This window comes from Pseudophryne corroboree, chromosome 4, assembly GCF_028390025.1.
Source record: "Pseudophryne corroboree isolate aPseCor3 chromosome 4, aPseCor3.hap2, whole genome shotgun sequence".
In the NCBI taxonomy this organism is placed as follows: Eukaryota; Metazoa; Chordata; class Amphibia; order Anura; family Myobatrachidae; genus Pseudophryne; species Pseudophryne corroboree.
Genome location: NC_086447.1, coordinates 419551087 through 419569738, shown reverse-complemented (window position 1 = coordinate 419569738; position 18652 = coordinate 419551087). Strand labels below are relative to the sequence as shown.

General features: G+C 47.2%; 1 protein-coding gene across 4 annotated transcripts in view; it reads left to right on the top strand.

The window, feature by feature from the left end:
* Positions 1 to 18652, top strand: part of COL12A1 (collagen type XII alpha 1 chain) — a 248292-nt gene that overhangs the window by 127968 nt on the left and 101672 nt on the right. For all 4 annotated transcript variants that reach the window (XM_063916822.1, XM_063916821.1, XM_063916824.1 and 1 more), the window contains 5 exons: positions 12557 to 12686; positions 14147 to 14286; positions 14967 to 15096; positions 16962 to 17104; positions 17980 to 18109. In XM_063916822.1, coding sequence (XP_063772892.1) covers positions 12557 to 12686; positions 14147 to 14286; positions 14967 to 15096; positions 16962 to 17104; positions 17980 to 18109 — 673 coding nt within the window. The remainder of the gene's footprint in view (positions 1 to 12556; positions 12687 to 14146; positions 14287 to 14966; positions 15097 to 16961; positions 17105 to 17979; positions 18110 to 18652) is intronic.

Genomic DNA, 18652 nt, shown 5'->3' with positions numbered 1-18652 from the left:
TTTTACAATAGTTTGCCTAAAGGTAGCTTTTAAGTCAGCCAGATGTTTTACAAAGCTTATTAAAATGTGCTTGACAGTCACATTGCAGAATGCTTGGCACTTTTTACAGCCATATTTAGGATAACACAACTTTTTATGATGCACCATAAGAGTACAAATTAAGTGCAAACCTAGATTGTTTCACTCTATTTAAAAATATTTATTACCATTTTTAAAGGACATTAGCTGCAGCATGGTATTATTTGTATGTATGATATTTTAAGAAGAATGTTTATTCAGTAGTGATTTGTTCCATATGGATGAACCCTTCACTGATGTACACAAGTGGTAAAAATCCTGGGGTGTATGACTCCAAAGTCAAGCTAACAGGGTTAGTAAAAGAGATGACTGTCATAAAGCTTAGGTCATTAATCACATGTGGCAATGACTGCAAAGGTACTTGCAATTAAATATATATGCTTTATACCTGTATATACTTTGCTACAGTATATAGAAAAGTCTGTAGTGTTTTCTGCTGCTAGTTACTTATCAGAGGATAGATAGATAGATAGATAGATAGATAGATAGATAGATAGATAGATAGATAGATACTGTAGATATTTTTCCCTGTTTGTGTCCCCTACCTTTTTTAACTCCTGGACCATAGCAACTCTGAACTGCATTAATATCTGTATACAACTGGTCTCAATCTACTTTATTACTAGTTCTAATTACAAGTTTTAATATTTCTGATGCATAGCAATTACTCAGTGATATATGGTAAAAAAAGAAGAATATAACTCTGTAATCTAATGCTGAGTACACCCTATGCGGTATGTCATTCGTACAGCTGACAAACAACATATTGCTAAGAGAATATGTCCGTGTGTACAGACAATTTGTCTGCGCGCTGCGTATTTCACAGACATATCTGGTCGGCCCTGCAGCACATTCAATGCAATGTATCATACAGATATATCGATACATATGTCCAGGGCCGGCTCTAGGCACGTTCGACTAGAGCGGCCGCGCGGGGCGCCACCCTTAATGGGCGCCGCGCGCTGGCGCCGCCATAGTCTTACCTGGAGCCGGCCCTGTACACTGCAGGCAGCTCTCCCCGCCGTCCCCGGCCTTTCAAAACTGTGCGCTGCGCTGCGCGGCGCGGCGCCGGCGTCTGACGTCAGACGCCGCGCAGCGCGCACCAAGCGGCCGGGAACAGTCGGTGGCCCTCAGGCTCAACAGCAGCACGTCCCCTCCCAGCGTCGCCGCAGGTATGTTGGGATCGTCGGGGCCGGGCACTGTGTGGGGGCACTGGCACTGTGTGGGGGCACTGGCACTATGTGGGGGCATTGGCACTGTGTGGGGGCATATCTGCACTGTGGGGGCAATGGCACTGTGTGGGGGCATATCTGCACTGTGGGGGCACTGGCACAGTGTGGGGGCATATCTGTCGCTGTGGGGTCATATCTGCACTGTGGGGGCATTTATGAATCTTGCACTGTGGGGGCACTGGCACTATGTGGGGGCATTGGCACTGTGTGGGGGCATATCTGCACTGTGGGGGCACTGGCACTGTGTGGGGGCATATCTGCACTGTGGGGGCACTGGCACAGTGTGGGGGCATATCTGTCGCTGTGGGGTCATATCTGCACTGTGGGGGCATTTATGAATCTTGCACTGTGGGGGCATTTATGTATCTGGCACTGTGGGGGCATTTATCTGGCACTGTGGGGGGCATTCATTTATCTGGCACTGCGGGGGGGGGCATTTATCTGTGCACTGTGAGGGGGCATTAATGTATCTGGCACTGTGGGGGCATTTCTGGCACTGTGGGGGCATATCTGCGCTGTGGGGGCATTTATGTATCTGCACTGTGGGGGCATGTATGTATCTGGCACTGTGGGGGCATGTATGTATCTGGCACTGTGGGGGCATGTATGTATCTGGCACTGTGGGGGCATTTCTGTATCTGGCACTGTGGGGGTATTTATGTATCTGGCACTGTGGGGGTATATCTGCACTGTGGGGGCACTTATTTATCTGGCACTGTGGGGGGCATTTATTTATCTGGCACTGTGGGGGGCATTTATTTATCTGGCACTGTGGGGGCATATCTGGCACTGGGGCATATCTGGCACTGTGGGGGCATATCTGGCACTGGGGCATATCTGGCACTGTGGGGGCATATCTGGCACTGTGGGGGCATATCTGGCACTGTGGGGGCATATCTGGCACTGGGGGCATTAATGTATCTGACACTGTGGGGGGCAATAATGCATCTGGCACTGGGGGCATTTATGCATCTGGCAATGTGTGGGCATTTATGTATCTGGCACTGGGGGCATTTATGTATCTGGCACTGTGTGGGCATTTTTATATCTGGCACTGTGTGGGCACTTATGTATCTGGCACTCTGTGGCCATTTATGTAGCTGGCACTGCTGGGGGGGGCATGTCGCGTGTAGCTGGCACTGCTGGGGAGCATGTCGCGTGTAGCTGGCACTGCTGGGGGGCATGTCGCGTGTAGCTGGCACTGCTGGGGGGCATGTCGCGTGTAGCTGGCACTGCTGGGGGGCATGTCGCGTGTAGCTGGCACTGCTGGGGGGCATGTCGCGTGTAGCTGGCACTGCTGGGGGGCTTGTCGCGTGTAGCTGGCACTGCTGGGGGGCTTGTCGCGTGTAGCTGGCACTGCTGGGGGGCTTGTCGCGTGTAGCTGGCACTGCTGGGGGGCTTGTCGCGTGTAGCTGGCACTGCTGGGGGGCTTGTCGCGTGTAGCTGGCACTGCTGGGGGGCTTGTCGCGTGTAGCTGGCACTGCTGGGGGGCATGTCACGTGTAGCTGGCACTGCTGGGGGGCGTGTCATGTAGTGTTCCCGCTAGGCGTCTGTGGCTAGGCAATGTGTCTCAGTGCTGTGCCTGGCGCAAAGTGTATAGGAGGTTCTACCTGGTGCAGTGTGTATTAGCTGCACTACTGTGTGGTGTAATGCAAATTGCCACTATTATGTGGCCACGTACCTTCCCCACGAAGTAACTCCCCTTAATTTTTGCTGCGCGCCTTCGGCGCGCACTGTCCATTCTTTGACATATAGGTATGGGAGCAACAAGCAGTATGTACATCATTTTGCCCTCCTAACTTAAAAATGTGCCCTCCCTGTGATCAGCACCATGCCCTAAAAAGTGAACACTATCATGTGTAGCTGGCACTGCTGCGGGGCATGTCATGTGTAGCTGGCACTGCTGCGGGGCATGTCATGTGTAGCTGGCACTGCTGCGGGGCATGTCATGTGTAGCTGGCACTGCTGCGGGGCATGTCATGTGTAGCTGGCACTATACTGGAGACATTGTGTGTAAGGAACACTACCGTGGCTATGTGTAAGGCTGCTAATTGTGTGAAAATATGTTTATAGTTTGATGATATGAAGTTATGAGGCCACGCCCACTTTTCCAGAGGCCACACCCACTTTTCCGGGGGGCGCGCGCATGGGGGGGGGGGGGCGCTTTTACATTTTCTCGCTCAGGGTGCTAGTAGGCCTGGAGCCGGCCCTGCATATGTCTATATGTACACCGTCGACCATGAGATAGGTCGTCCGCAGAATACATTGAATATGATGTCACAAGTGGCCGGGCACATTCAAATGGCTCTGCTGGCCAGACATATCGGGTGGTGGATTGGTAAATGTGCATGGACATGATTGTTTGGGCATAAACCTTACAAATCAGTAGATGGGCGACTCAGCTGGACAGCCGATCCGTTGGCTAAATGTGTACCTGAGAAAGTATCAGTGAGTGATCACTAATATGAGCTATACCCAGGGTCGGACTTTCCCACAGGGGCAGAGAGGAAACCCCTCTATTAGGGATCAGGATCCAGACTGTGCACTTGAATTATACCTTATACATATGTTACATTACACTTGTTGTATTTTCTACAGTGCATTGCTGTTATTAATCTTGTACATTTTCATGCATGCACTAGCAGTATATACTATATATTCTGTATATTTATAAAGAGGCCTAGGTTGTGCACACTCTTATTATTAGCTAAGCCTCTGTGGAGGCTGGTCACACCTCCTCTGAAGGTTGGCCATACCCCAAAGTTTGGGCCCCTATCCCCGGTGGGCCCTTCATACCCCAGTATGACCCTGGCTATACCTATATAATGTCTACTTGCTTGCATGTTACAGCCTAGAGAGAATGGAATCACATTATTTCACTAATAATATGCATAACTAAATATACATTTATTCAAAGTTTATAGTGTGCTGTTTTAAAAGTTCTACTATGTTTTTTAAAATTTTGCATCCACATGTATCCATCCTCAATAAGAAATTATCTCTTTTATCTATTTATTTTATGCCCTGCAATTATCTCTTTCTGGAAGTTGTTTCCAGCTGCTGCTAAAACACATTCTTACAGTTGAATTTGTATCCATAAATGCTTTAACTATCGAGCACATAAGAACAAATATTGGCAATTCTACAGCACCATCCCCATGCTTCTGCCTCAGAGGGACTCTACTACAGAAGTTGAAAGGTTTATTTTAAAAGATTGCCCAGGTGCAAAGCTGAAAATAAGTCAAGTCCCATAACCAGAGGCGTAACTAGGGTTTTTGGAGCCCAGGGCAAGATTACGAATGGCGCCCCCCCCCCGAAGGAAAGGGGCGTGGCTACTGAAAATGGGCCGTGAAAACACATTCACCTACGCCAGTTAGAACACGTTATACACATTGCGCCAGGTAAAGTACGTTATACACATTGCACCAGGTAGAGCACGTTATACACATTGCACCAGGTAGAGCACGTTATACACATTCACCTGCGCCAGTTAGAACACGTTATACACATTGCGTCAGGTAAAGTACGTTACACACATTGTGCCAGGTAGAGCACGTTACACACATTACACCAGTTAGAACACGTTATACACATTGCACCAGTTAGTGTTCTATACACATTGCGCCAGGTAGAGCAAGACAGAGGCAGCATGGAGTAGGGACATGGAATAGGTCCAGAGGTAGCATGGTGTAGGGACAGAGGTAGCATGGTGTAGGGACAGAAGCAGCATGCAGTAGGGACAGAAGCAGCATGGAGTAGGGACATGGAATAGGTCCAGAGGTAGCATGGTGTAGGGACAGAGGTAGCATGGTGTAGGGACAGAAGCAGCATGGTGTAGGGACCAAAGCAGCATGGTGTAGGGACCGAAGCAGCAGGGAGAAGGGACATGGTGTAGGGACAGAGGCAGCAGGGAGTAGGGACAGAGGCAGCATGGAGTAGGGACAGAGGCAGCACGGAGTAGGGACATGGTGTAGGGACAGAGGCAGCATGGTGTAGGGACAAAGGCAGCAGGGAGTAGGGACAGAGGCAGCATGGAGTAGGGACAGAGGCAGCATGGAGTAGGGACAGAGGCAGCATGGTGTAGGGACAGAGGCAGCATGGAGTAGGGACAGAGGCAGCATGGTGTAGGGACAGAGGCAGCATGGTATAGGGACAGAGGCAGCATGGTGTAGGGTAGGAGGCAGCATGGTGTAGGGAAGGAGGCAGCAGGGAGTAGGGACAGAAGCAGCATGGAGTAGGGACAGAGGCAGCATGGAGTAGGGACAGAGGCAGCATGGAGTAGGGACATGGAGTAGGGACAGAGGCAGCATGGAGTGGGGACAGAGGCAGCATGGTGTAGGGACAGAGGCAGCATGGTGTGGGGAGAGAGGCAGCATGGTGTAGGGACAGAGGCAGCATGGTGTAGGGACAGAGGCAGCAGGGAGTAGGGACAGAGGCAGCATGGAGTAGGGATAGAGGCAGCATGGAGTAGGGACAGATGCAGCATGGAGTAGGAACAGAGGCAGCATTGTGTAGGGACAGAGGCAGCAGGGAGTAGGGACAGAGGCTGCAGGGAGTAGGGACAGAGGCAGCAGGGAGTAGGGACAGAGGCAGCATGGTGTAGGGACAGAGGCAGCATGGTGTAGGGACAGAGGTAGCATGGTGTAGGGACAGAGGCAGCAGGGAGTAGGGACAGAAGCAGCAGGGAGTAGGGACAGAAGCAGCAGGGAGTAGGGACAGAGGCAGCATGGAGTAGGGACATGGAGTAGGGACAGAGGCAGCATGGTGTAGGGACAGAGGCAGCATGGTGTAGGGACAGAGGCAGCATGGAGTAGGGACAGAGGCAGCATGGAGTAGGGACAGAGGCATGGAGTAGGGACAGAGGCAGCATGGTGTAGGGACAGAGATGCAGGAGAGAGTGCAGCCTGGAACCCCCATTGGGAAGCACCACCGTACCAACACCCTCCATGGACCAGGCCCCCACCGCTTACCTGTAAGAAGAGCTCCGGCGGCCACCTGGGTGGGGAGGGAGAAGACGAGAATCAGCGGGGAGAGCGGCGGCATCCAGCCTGGGGGACAGAGACCGAACCGCTCCGAGGTCAGTAGCGGAGTTGGTCAGGCGGGTGTCTAGTGGGCTGCCAGGGAGCAGCGGCTGACACACGCTGCTTGCAGCCGTTATTCGTGTGTGTGGGGGGGGGGTGCATGCAGAGCAGAGGATGAGGGGAGGGCGAGAGATCATACTCTTCATGGTCTCCGCCCCTTCCAAGTTCCTCCCTCTGTTGTTGGCAGCAGCACAATGACGGCGGCGGTGGGCAGCGGGCGAGGTAACTATGGGGGGCCGAGCAGGTACGATGCCCTGGCCGGCGGAGCCCTCTTCTGCTGGACCTCCCACAGCGCACAGGGCACGTGCCCTGCTCGACCCTCTTAGTTACGCCTCTGGGGTGGAGACAGGGAGAGGCTGGACAGGTAGGATGCTCAGTGAATACACTGAGCTCTGGAGCTGCCAAAGACTGTGCCCTGTGTGCTGGGGGGGGCAGAACAAGGAGTGGAGAGCGGGGGAGGGAGGCAGGGGGGGGTTGCAGAACAGGGAAAGCAGGACGACGGGGCACAGGACAGGGAGGGTAAGGTCAGAATGGGGGTGGGGGAAAGAAGAGGAAGCCGAAGTGGGAAAGCAGAAGGGGTAGGAGAGCAGGGTAAAGTGAGAGTAGAGCAGAACAGGGAGAACAGAGTGGGGGACAGAATGGGAAGTGCTGAAAAGGTGTGGAGGCAGAATGGGAATTGTAAACTGGGGACAGAATGTGGAGAGCAGACTGGGAACAGGGGGGGTCATTCCGACCCATTCGCAGGCAGCGGTTCTTCGCTGTGGTGCGAACGGGTCGGAACTGTGCATGCGCGGTGTGCGCAATGCGCACGCACGTCGTTGCCCGGCGAGCGGCTACAACAAAGAAGAAAGTGATCGCTAGTGCGATCGAAACAAGATTGACAGCGGGGAGGCGTTCCGGGGCGGATACTCACCGTTTTCCGGGCTTGGAGATCCAAACGCAGGCGCGTCCAGGCGCTTGGAGGGCGGATGTCTGACATCAATCCCGGGACCTTCGTCGCTGGATCCATCGCACAGGGTAAGTAGGTCTGACCCTGGTCTTGTTTTGCAGGATACTTTTTTAGCATAGCAGGGTGGCGTCAAGTTGATCGCACCAGCATCAAAAAGTTGCTACATGCGATCAACTTGGAATGACCACCAGGGAGTGCAGAATGAGGGTTGGAACAAATAGAGCAGAAACGGGTGTGGGCGGTAGAACAGGGAGCACAGAGATGGAGTGTTGATTTGGGGCAGAACAGGGAGATCAGAGGCAGAACAGAAACCATGCACATTGCATTCCTCCCTGCACCCCCAGCATGTAAAATACATATTGCACCCCCACTATAACCAGTCCCCCTGGCCTCTTACCCCATTTGTAGTCCGCCCCCCTCCACGGGTGAGTGCAAGGCCAGCACGTTCCACAGGCAGTCTAGCCGGGCCCTCCCCCACCTTGGGAAGTGCAAGCAGCTGCCGGGTTTCCTGGTAGGGAGCGCAGTTCGCAGTCAGGCCGGGCGGCGGCACTAGCAGCAGGAGGACATGTAGCATCATTGGGTGGGAATGGAGCTGCGAGGATGCAGCATCTTGAGCTGTGAAAGGCTCCCATGCGCTTCTCCGAGACTGTGGGCAGCGAGGATCGCACACACACCGAAGCACCAGCTGGGGGAGAACCTGAAGGACAGCAGCCTGGGGCATTAGCGCTGGTGGGGCTGAGGCAGGACAGGGGACTCGGAGGGCGGATCGGGCAGCAGAGAGGAGGAGGCGGAGCTGCTCACATAACTCATAGGTGTAACAGCAAATGCTGCCGGGGAAATTGAGGAGCTGGTCGGGACTCATTCTACATGGGGAGGTTACCGGAGCACCGGGGTGTGTGGGAGGAAGGAATGGCCTGGCTGGCCGAGTCACCAGGGTGCAGGTCTCCGAGGCAGCAACCATAGTAGCGGGACGGGCACTGTCAGTTACTACTACATTACACCCCATAGCCTTCCAATATTACCAGCGGGTAAGGGGTAGAGGCGTAACAAGGGTTACGCCTCTGCCCCCTCCCAAAGATTCATAATATAAGCTATGTGCGCGCGCCTAAAGCGCACGCGCAAAAAAGTGGGCATGGTCACACACCAGATTGGGCATGGTCACACACCAGATGGGGCATGGCCACTGAAATTAGGGCTTGCCGCCATGACACGTCACAATGGAAACATTCTTTTCAATTGCACACGCACCTTACCTGTATGATGGTTTCTCACAATGTGGAACCTCTGGAGAAATGTATCCTCTGAGGCAGACGGCGTCTTCAGTCAGTATTCACTAGTCATGTAGGAGATCCCATCGTCCAGAAGATGCCTGTTTGTGTAGGAATATTAACAAGGTCACCATCATACAACAGCGGTTCAACAAGACTCACATCCTGCCCCCTGCGTCTTTCAGCCACACTATCACCAATCCCCTGTGTCGTCTCCCAGCAACCATCACCTACCCCCGTATCGTCTCTCAGCAACCATCACCTACCACTTGTGTCGTCTCTCAGCACACCATCACCTACCCCCTGTGTCGTCTCTCAGCACACCATCACCTACCCCGTGTCATCTCTCAGCAACCATCACATACCACTTGTGTCGTCTCTCAGCACACCATCACCTACCCCCGTGTCGTCTCTCAGCAACCATCACCTACCACTTGTGTCGTCTCTCAGCACACCATCACCTTCTCCCTGTGTCATCTCTCAGCACACCATCAACTACCCGTGTCGTCACTCAGCACACCATCACCTACCCGTGTCGTCTCTCAGCACACCATCACCTACCCCCTGTCGTCATTCAGCACACCATCACCTACCCCTGCCGTCATTCAGCACACCATCACCTACCCCTGCCGTCACTCAGCACACCATCACCTACCCGGTGTCGTCACTCAGCATACCATCACCTACCCCCTGTGTCGTCACTCAGCACACCATCACCTACCTCGTGTCGTCACTCAGCACACCATCACCTACCCCCTGTGTCGTCACTCAGCACACCATCACCTACCCGGTGTCGTCACTCAGCACACCATCACCTACCCGGTGTCGTCACTCAACATATCATCACCTACCCCCTGTGTTGTCACTCAGCACACCATCACCCACCCCCTGTGTTGTCACTCAGCACACCATCACCTACCCCCTGTGTCGTCACTCAGCACACCATTGCCTACCCCGTGTTGTCATTCAGCACACCATCACCTACCCCGTATCGTCACTCAGCACACCATCACCTACCCCATGTCGTCACTCAGCACACCATCGCCTACCCCGTGTTGTCACTCAGCACACCATCACTTACCCCCTGTGTCTTCACTCAGCACACCATCACCTACCCCTTGTCGTCACTCAGCACACCATCACCTACCCCCTGTGTCTTCACTCAGCACACCATCACCTACCCGGTGTCATCACTCAGCACACCATCAGTGGGGGGCACAGGGAGCAGAGTTGGGGCCACAGAGGGGGGATGAGGCCTCATAGGGAAGAGTGGGGGCCACAGTGGGGAAAATGGGGCCACAGTGGTGCAAGTGGAGCCAAAGGGGGGTGGTAGTGAGGCCACTGGGGCCACAGGGGGAGAGTTGGGGGCACAGGGAGCAGAGTGGGGTTACAGAGGGTAGAATGAGGCTGCAGGGGCTAGAGTAGGAGCCACAGTGGGGAGAGTGGGGCCATGGGGGGGGAGAGAGTGAGACCACAGGGGGGAGAGTGGGGCCACAGAGGGGAGAGAAAGGGGCACAGGGAGCAGAGTGGGGCCAAGCTCATGCACTCACCATGAACACTGGCTGTGCATCGTGGGGAGCAGCATCAACATCCCTGCAGACAGGTCTCCGGAGCCAGAAGGATCACAAGGGACCCAGCAGCCTCAGCAGCGCTATCACCAGGGGGGAGAGCCGGGAACCACTGAGCGCGGAGGACAGGAAGAGCCGGGGACAGCTCCCCGCCTCGTCAGTGGCCGTTACCATGGAGACAGGCCGCTGGTTGGCTGAGAGACAACAATTCTCAGCCAACCAGCGTCCGCCATACTTTCACCTCTGCTCCCCCCCCTCCCCTTACCTAGTAGTGGGAGCTGGGAGCCAGCGGGCTGAGGCGGTAGGCAGCGCAGCTGGCTGTGTAGACAGGGGAGCATGACACATCGTGGGTCATGCTCAGTGCTCTGGTGGTGCGCATGGGGCGAGTGGGGTGTGCAGGGGCCGGTGGTGCCCCCCTCTGCTGGGCCTTCCACGGCGCCCAGGGCACGCACCCTGCTCGCCCTGTGCTAGTTACGCCTCTGCCCATAACTAAGTAGTTCTAGCATTTTTATTATTTGAAAAATAAAACAAATAAAAATCAGGTACTTTGTGTTAGCTATGTTACAGATTCAGGTCTATGTTGCATTAAATGTATAAAATAATAATAATAATAATAATAATAATAATAATACAGGTTGAGTATCCCATATCCAAATATTCCGAAATACGGAATATTCCGAAATACGGACTTTTTTGAGTGAGATTGAGATAGTGAAACCTTTGTTTTCTGATGGCTCAATGTACACAAACTTTGTTTAATACACAAAGTTATTAAAAATATTGTATTAAATGACCTTCAGGCTGTGTGTATAAGGTGTATATGAAACATAAATGAATTGTGCGAATGTATACACACTTTGTTTAATGCACAAAATTATAAAAAATATTGGCTAAAATGACCTTCAGGCTGTGTGTATAAGGTGTATATGTAACATAAATGCATTCTGTGCTTATACTTGGGTCCCATCACCATGATATCTCATTATGGTATGCAATTATTCCAAAATACGGAAAAATCCCATATCCAAAATACCTCTGGTCCCAAGCATTTTGGATAAGGGATACTCAACCTGTAATAATAATAATAATACAGGTTGAGTATCCCATATCCAAATATTCCGAAATACGGATTATTCCGAAATACGGACTTTTTTGAGTGAGACTGAGATAGTGAAACCTTTGTTTTCTGATGGCTCAGTGTACACAAACTTTGTTTAATACTCAAAGTTATTAAAAATATTGTATTAAATGACCTTCAGACTGTGTGCATAAGGTGTATATGAAACAAACGAATTGTGTGAATGTACACACACTTTGTTTAATGCACAAAGTTATAAAAAATATTGGCTAAAATGACCTTCAGGCTGTGTGTATAAGGTGTATATGTAACATAAATGCATTCTGTGCTTAGACTTAGGTCCCATCACCATAATATTTGATTATGGTATGCAATTATTCCAAAATACTGAAAAATCCCATATCCAAAATTCCTCTGGTCCCAAGCATTTTGGATAAGGGATACTCAACCTGTAATAATAATAATAATAATAATAATAATAATATGATTATTATAATAATAATAATAATAATAATAATAATAATAATAATAATAATTTATAGTTTTTAAATAGCTGTAGTTTCTATTGCTTCACTATAGCAGTACTGATGGTGTAATGGTTAGCATTACTGCCTCACAGCACTGAGGTCATGGGTTTTATTCCACCATGGCCCTAACTACATGGAGTTTGTATATTCTCCCCGTACTTGTGTGGGTTTCCTCTGGATATTGTGAAATCCTCCCACAGTCCAAAATTATACTGGTAGGTTAATTGGCTCCTGACAAAAATTAACCTTAGTTTGTAAGTGTGTTTGTGTACATGGACAATCTAGATGGGCCAAGAGGTTCTTATCTGCCATCAAATTCTATGTTTCTATGTTTGAGCCCACCTTACCCAAAGATTTATAAAGTGAAGGGCTCTACTTACTGTAAGTCATACATGATAGATGTGTCTTTGTACCAGTGATTATATAGATACAGTCTATAGTTATCCAAAATAAATGTAAAAGGATTGATTTGCATTTGTACACCACTGTTTCTTGCGTGATGATTAAAGCCATCATTGTTTTGTTTTATTAGGCAGTGCTGTTTTTATTGCATTTCAAGAAGGCTTTACTGTAAATCACTTTCATTGTAGGATACTCTGGCATCTTTTGGCAGCCATCATCATTAATAAATGCAATCTTTAAAAATATGCATGTAAATTTAGAGTCTATACACAGCCAACAAGAGGCATAAGTAATATTGTTCTTGGAACAGTGGCTGTGAGTGGGATATAGAAAACCTGGATTTACTGCAGTGTTATATTTATTGGCTCGTTAGGTAACAGTTGGCGCAAAGCAGAACAGTGTTGTGCTGCAGGGACTCCAGCCTGATACACCATACAATATAGCTGTGGCTTCACGTTATGCTGAAGGAGAAGGAGGAAGAATCTCAGGGAAAGGGAAAACCAGTAAGTTGTTTTTTTCTTTTTATTTACATTTTGTTTTTTATTGAAGTTGTATCTTCTCTGGAGCTCAGGTTTTAGATTTCCTTTATGTAAAACCAGTCACAAGGTCCCTCATTAGTATTTGTTTTGCTTTACTTTATAGAGCCTAATATACTATTTAGTAAGCATACACAAAAAAATGAGGGTTCATCCAGAGCCCCATCACCCAGAATATAGCCATTTTTATCAGTGCATCATGATGCTCTATGCCAGCGGTGGCCAACCAGTCAGAGATAAAGAGCCAAAAAATATTTTTAGGTACGTCAAAGAGCCGACATCAAGCCAAAGGCGCGTGTGCAAAAATGGGGTGTGACCTTATGCCTGCTAGGCCACACCCCATGGTATAAAATACAATGAAAATGCCAGATCCACATAAAATACATTTTAAAGCCAGAATCAACATAAAATACATTGAAAAAGACACTTCCACATAAAATAATTAAAAAATCCAGATCCACATAAAATATATTGAAAAAGCTATATTCACATAATACACCTCAGCTCCCCCATGTGTCAATGTGTCACTCCAGCCAGCTCCCTCCTGTGTCACTCCAGTCAGCTCCCCATTGTGTCTCTCCTGCCAGGATTCTTTTTTGTCACTCCAGCCAGCTCCCCACTGTGTCACTCCTGCCAGCACTCTCCTTTATCACTCCAGTCAGCTCCCCCATTATGTCTCTCCTGCCAGGATCCTTCTGTGTCACTCCAGCCCACCCTCATATGTCACTACAGCCCAGTATCTGGCTCCCACAGTTTTCAGTCGCTGTAGTGCTGCTGTGTTTCTGGTTGGAGTGCACCAGTTTCCAGGATCTGTTGTGGTCAGGTGACTCAGTGTTGGGAGCCACATTTGAATAAAGAAAGAGCCGCATGCGGCTCAAGAGCCACAGGTTGGCCACGGCTGCTCTATGCCCACTCCCCAGCTTCTATACAGTATGTTACAGAACTAGTGAGCTGCAGGATTCCTGCCCAGTAAAAAATATAGGGCATACCAAGTTGCAATCATGTTGCAATTCAAGGGGTGAAAATACTGTGTTGTTGTTGTTGTTGTTGTTGTTGCTGTTGTTTTTTCATGCAGAGTAAACACTGTCTGGTTTTGTATATAGCCCACAAATACTGGATAGCTTTATTTTTACACAGCAATTTAGATTTGAGTTTTGACCCTCCCCCCCCCCCCCCCCCCCACCTTCCCACTTCAAATCTAAACAGTTACTAGCTCTAATTTATTTATTTTTTTTTGCTTTACTCCCTACTCAAAATCAGGCCAATAATGATTTACAGCATCAATCATTATAAGCCCAATACTAATCAAACTGAAAATGTATTGCAACATGAGAACACTACAGCGCACTACATGTAGAGGATTTATTACTCAGGTTTCAGTAAATCATATGCGCTGATAGTAACAGATGCACATCATTGTATTTCAGAGCCTCTTTCTACAGTAAAAAATCTCAGAGTGTATGATCCCACTACAAGTACTTTAAATGTGCGTTGGGAGCCAGCAGAAGGGAATGTACGTCAGTATAAGATCTTTTACGTGCCAACTGCCGGAGGAAGTGAAGATGTGGTAAACACTTATATTTCTTCTTTAGATTGATTACCAGTAATATTTTCTCTTACAATTAACCTGTGCCATGCAGAGCATGTAGGCAGTTGTTTGAGACTGTCCTATCACTCACTAGGCAGAAGGGGTGTATTCTTGTAGCCTCTGTTCTGCACTTCTGAGTATGCTTGGGGCAAGGAAAACCTAACAATTCATCACGGCTCATTCCCAGAAGAAAGTAGTGTGTGCTGATAGACCGGGATCATCAACCCCTCCCCACCACCACCTCTGGGCTTTATAGTGTCCACACTACTGCTGCTTATTGGTGCAGTCACATTCCCATGTTCCAGTAGCCTTCCCTATTTATACGGTACAGATTATTAAATAATATATTTAATAATAAAACATCCTTCACTTGTGTATTTCTGTGTTATTATATTTAATATTGCTAATTTCCAGTTTTGAGCAGTTATCTCCTACAGTAGTCATATTCTTTTGGCTGAGCCATGCTAAAGAGCTGAATATGGATCCTTTTATTAAACACTCCTACCAGAAAACAATCTGAAGGTCCTGAATATCCACCACTTGATCAGCCATATTTCTTTTCATTTCATATGGTGGTGATGGTTGGAAAATGAAGACATATACAGAATATGACAATACCTTACAATGTACAGTGTAATATGTATACTCTGTGTCTACAGGTCACCGTTCCTGGAAATACCATCTATTCCGTACTCAGAAGTCTTCAGCCTGACACGTCCTACACAGTGACTGTGGTCCCTGTTTATGCTGAAGGAGATGGTGGCCGTATGTCTGAAACTGGAAAGACATGTAAGTGACAAATGCTTACTTCTGCTTACCTAATGTATGCACTGTACAGAAAACCATAATGAGCTACATGTTGTAATACCTGAATGTGTAAAATTATAAAATTATGAATACCTATAAAAACTGTACATAGAGAGATAACCTGGTATATGAAGGCTACAGAATTGTAAGAATATTTGTATTTACATGAAATAGTTGAAGATTAAAGAAACCAAGATTAAAGAAACCATGCAATATTCCAACCACCTAGTTAAAACCAAAATGAAATATTCCAAATTCTAAAAACATTACAAGCAATGTTTTACGGGTATGGACGTGTGATATTATACATTTGTATCATCATAGCTTTACCTCATTAGCACCATTTCGCTTCACCTCCACGGTGTTTACCACCCAGAGTATACCAAATTCATTATGAACTGTCAGTGGGGTAGGTACTTCAGTATGTTATCATCTACAGGCATCTTTAAGCATCAACAGGAATGTCACATTGAAAGCTTTCCTTCATATCATCTTCATTGATCTGTCCCATGCCGTTGATGGGTTATTGTTTGAACTCTCTACAAGGTATAAAAGAATCTCTATAAGTGGATATATTTCATAAGCAGGAGCCCTCTATATTTTAAATGTACTTAAATGCCTAAAATGCCTCAAACATTTAATTGGAGATGAAGTCAGAGTTTCAGTCAACCAAACAGAGGACAATTAAAAAATATATTTTAAGTGTAGACAATAATAAATATGAGATTCCAGTTCCACTCATCTCAAGAATAAAAATAAATAACTGAAAAAGAAAAGTAAGAAAATAATATAGTAGTCTTTCATGTATGTGTTGTATGTTACCTGCAATATAATATTATTTCATTATATAGTCACTGCTGCTAGTCTGAGGAGTTTTAAGGATCAAAACATGATATCTACAAATACCTAGGGGGTATTTATTAACCACTCGCCTGGCATGGTCGCACCAGATGAAATCTTTCCTTGACGTGCTCACATCTGATGTGACCTGTCAGAAAGCCCACTGTGCAGCTGCAGGGAAAGAATCTTACTGCAATTGACGCTGGTCCCTTTGCTTCCTGGTTCCACCGCCTCCCAGTGCCTGTCGTGTTGCCGACCACTGCTGATTGGTCATCCCAGCAGCATCCCCTAGCCAGCGGTTGCAGACATTAGCAGTGGAGAAATGTAAAAAAACTGCCCTTTACCTTTCCTCTGACCCTCGGAGGCTACAGAGAAAAGCAGGTGCTGAAAAAAGTAAAGTTGCAATGGTCGCGATGTTCCGACCATCTATGCTTTTACCGTTGTTCCAAATTTATTTTTTTAGAAATTGTTTTTGTTCTCTTAATAAAAAATCATATTGGATATATTTTAAATAAGTGTTCTTAACCTAATTCAATCATAAAAAAGCCAACAATTTCTTTGCGTTTTTTGGAAAAAAATATTAGCCAGTTAAATGATTAAAACATGGATAGAAAAAAAGGAGAGATAAAGCACCATCCAATCAGCTTCTAACTCTCATTTTACAGGCTATGGGGTAAATTTACTAAGGCTTCTAAAACAGAGAATTGGTGATGTTGATCATAGCAACCAATCAGATGCTGTCTATCATTTTCTAAAAGGCAATAGAGAATTGATAGACAGCATCTGATTGGTTGCTATGGGCATCATCACCAATTCCCTTTTTTAGAAGCTTTAGTAAATTTACCTCTCTGTTTGAAAAATTACAATTAGGAACTCATTGGTTGGTCCTTTATTTTTCTCCACTTTATTTCATTCCATGCTTTGATAAATACACCTGCATTTTGCTTAATATAATGAAGTTGCAAAAGTGACACTACTACTTTTTGTTTATCAACTTTTGAATGTAGTGGTACGAGGACTTGCTAAAAATCTACAAGTATACAACCCTACACCCAACACACTGAACGTCCGCTGGGATCCTGCCCCTGGGCTTGTGCAGCAGTACAAAGTCAACTATTCCCCACTTCTTGGAACACAAGTTACAGAATCTGTAAGTAATATTTTGTCACAAGAATATTTAGTCTAATGACATGTTGTACTTGTTAGTTTGTATGGAAATAAGTGTCTGCAAAGAGTAATTGTGTACTAACAGTTATTTTCGAAATTATAATTTAATGGTTGTTTGAGATCATAAAATTTATTAGGAAATAAATCAGCATTTTAAATCTAGACAGGACTTGCATGATATTTACCTGTATTCTACCGTATCCAATATAAAACACTTTTCTCTTATCTCAAAATATCTCCCAAGTAATCCCCTTCGCTCTTCACAAGATCTTCGTCTCTCATCCACACTCATTACTTACTCCCATGCAAGATTGCAGGACTTTCTTTGGGCTGCACCCACTCTGTGGAATTCCCTACCACGTACAATAAGACTTTCCTCTAGTCTCCAAACCTTCAAGCGTTGCCTGAAAACTTACCTATTCAGGAGAGCTCATCAACTTCCAGAACCACTCACATTACCTTCATAAACGCTCTTATCCAATTAAATCCCTACTGTACAATCCACACATATCTGCCACATATTTTCTCTTTCTTCACTTTTCCTTCCTCCCGACCCTGGTTCATCATTGCTGTGTTGTGATATCATGCAGTCCACCAAGAACCTTTGCAATCTGGTGGACAACTATTCAATAGCTAGCACCTATCCTTGTGTATCAATGCCTGTTTCCCCATAGATTGTAAGCCTGCAAGCAGGGCCTTCCTACCTCTGACTGTTTGTTGTTACCCAGTTTTGTCTTATCATTGTGTCCAGTTGTAAAGCGCAATGAAATTTGCTGTGCTATATAAGAAACTGTTAATAAGTAATAAATACATTTATATTTGAAAGAATAATACATAATATTTCATGTTTTTCTCAAGGTTGTGGTTCCCGGCAATACTCGCAACGTGTTACTAGAACGCCTGACTCCTGATACCCCTTACTCTGTAAGTGTGGTGGCCATGTATGCTGATGGAGAAGGGAACCCAAGCGACGGAGAAGGAAAAACACGTATGTACTGTACAATGGTTATTTTTAATATTGTTCTATATACGGAATCTGTATGTTTTACCGACAGATGGAATGACTGCTGTCAGTATACCAACAATGGCATCTTGTCTTTCGGAATCCCGTCAGCGAGGCATCGAGTCCCCTCGCGGGCTCGCTGCGTTGGTCATGCTTCGGGCCCAGAGGCTCGCTTGCTTGCCACAGGTTAAATTCCCACCCAGTTGGTGGCGTGGACCCACCAACCAAGTGGGAATACCCTGTGGATATCGGGATTCCATCCAGCGGTATTTCACCAGCTATTGGGATTCTGACGCTGGTCTCCTGAATGCCGGGATCCCGACAGCCGGTTTTTTAACTGCATCCTCTATATACAGTAGTGTCCTATTGAAACTATGAAAATGCCTGATTTCCACTATTGCTGTGGAAAAAAGAAATAGTTTTACTGGGAGACAAAAGCTTTACAGTTCTGTGCAGGGGCAAACACTGCATTTCTATGGAAGGGTTTCTGTATACTTGATCTAGAACAAAGATAATAAAAGCTGAATC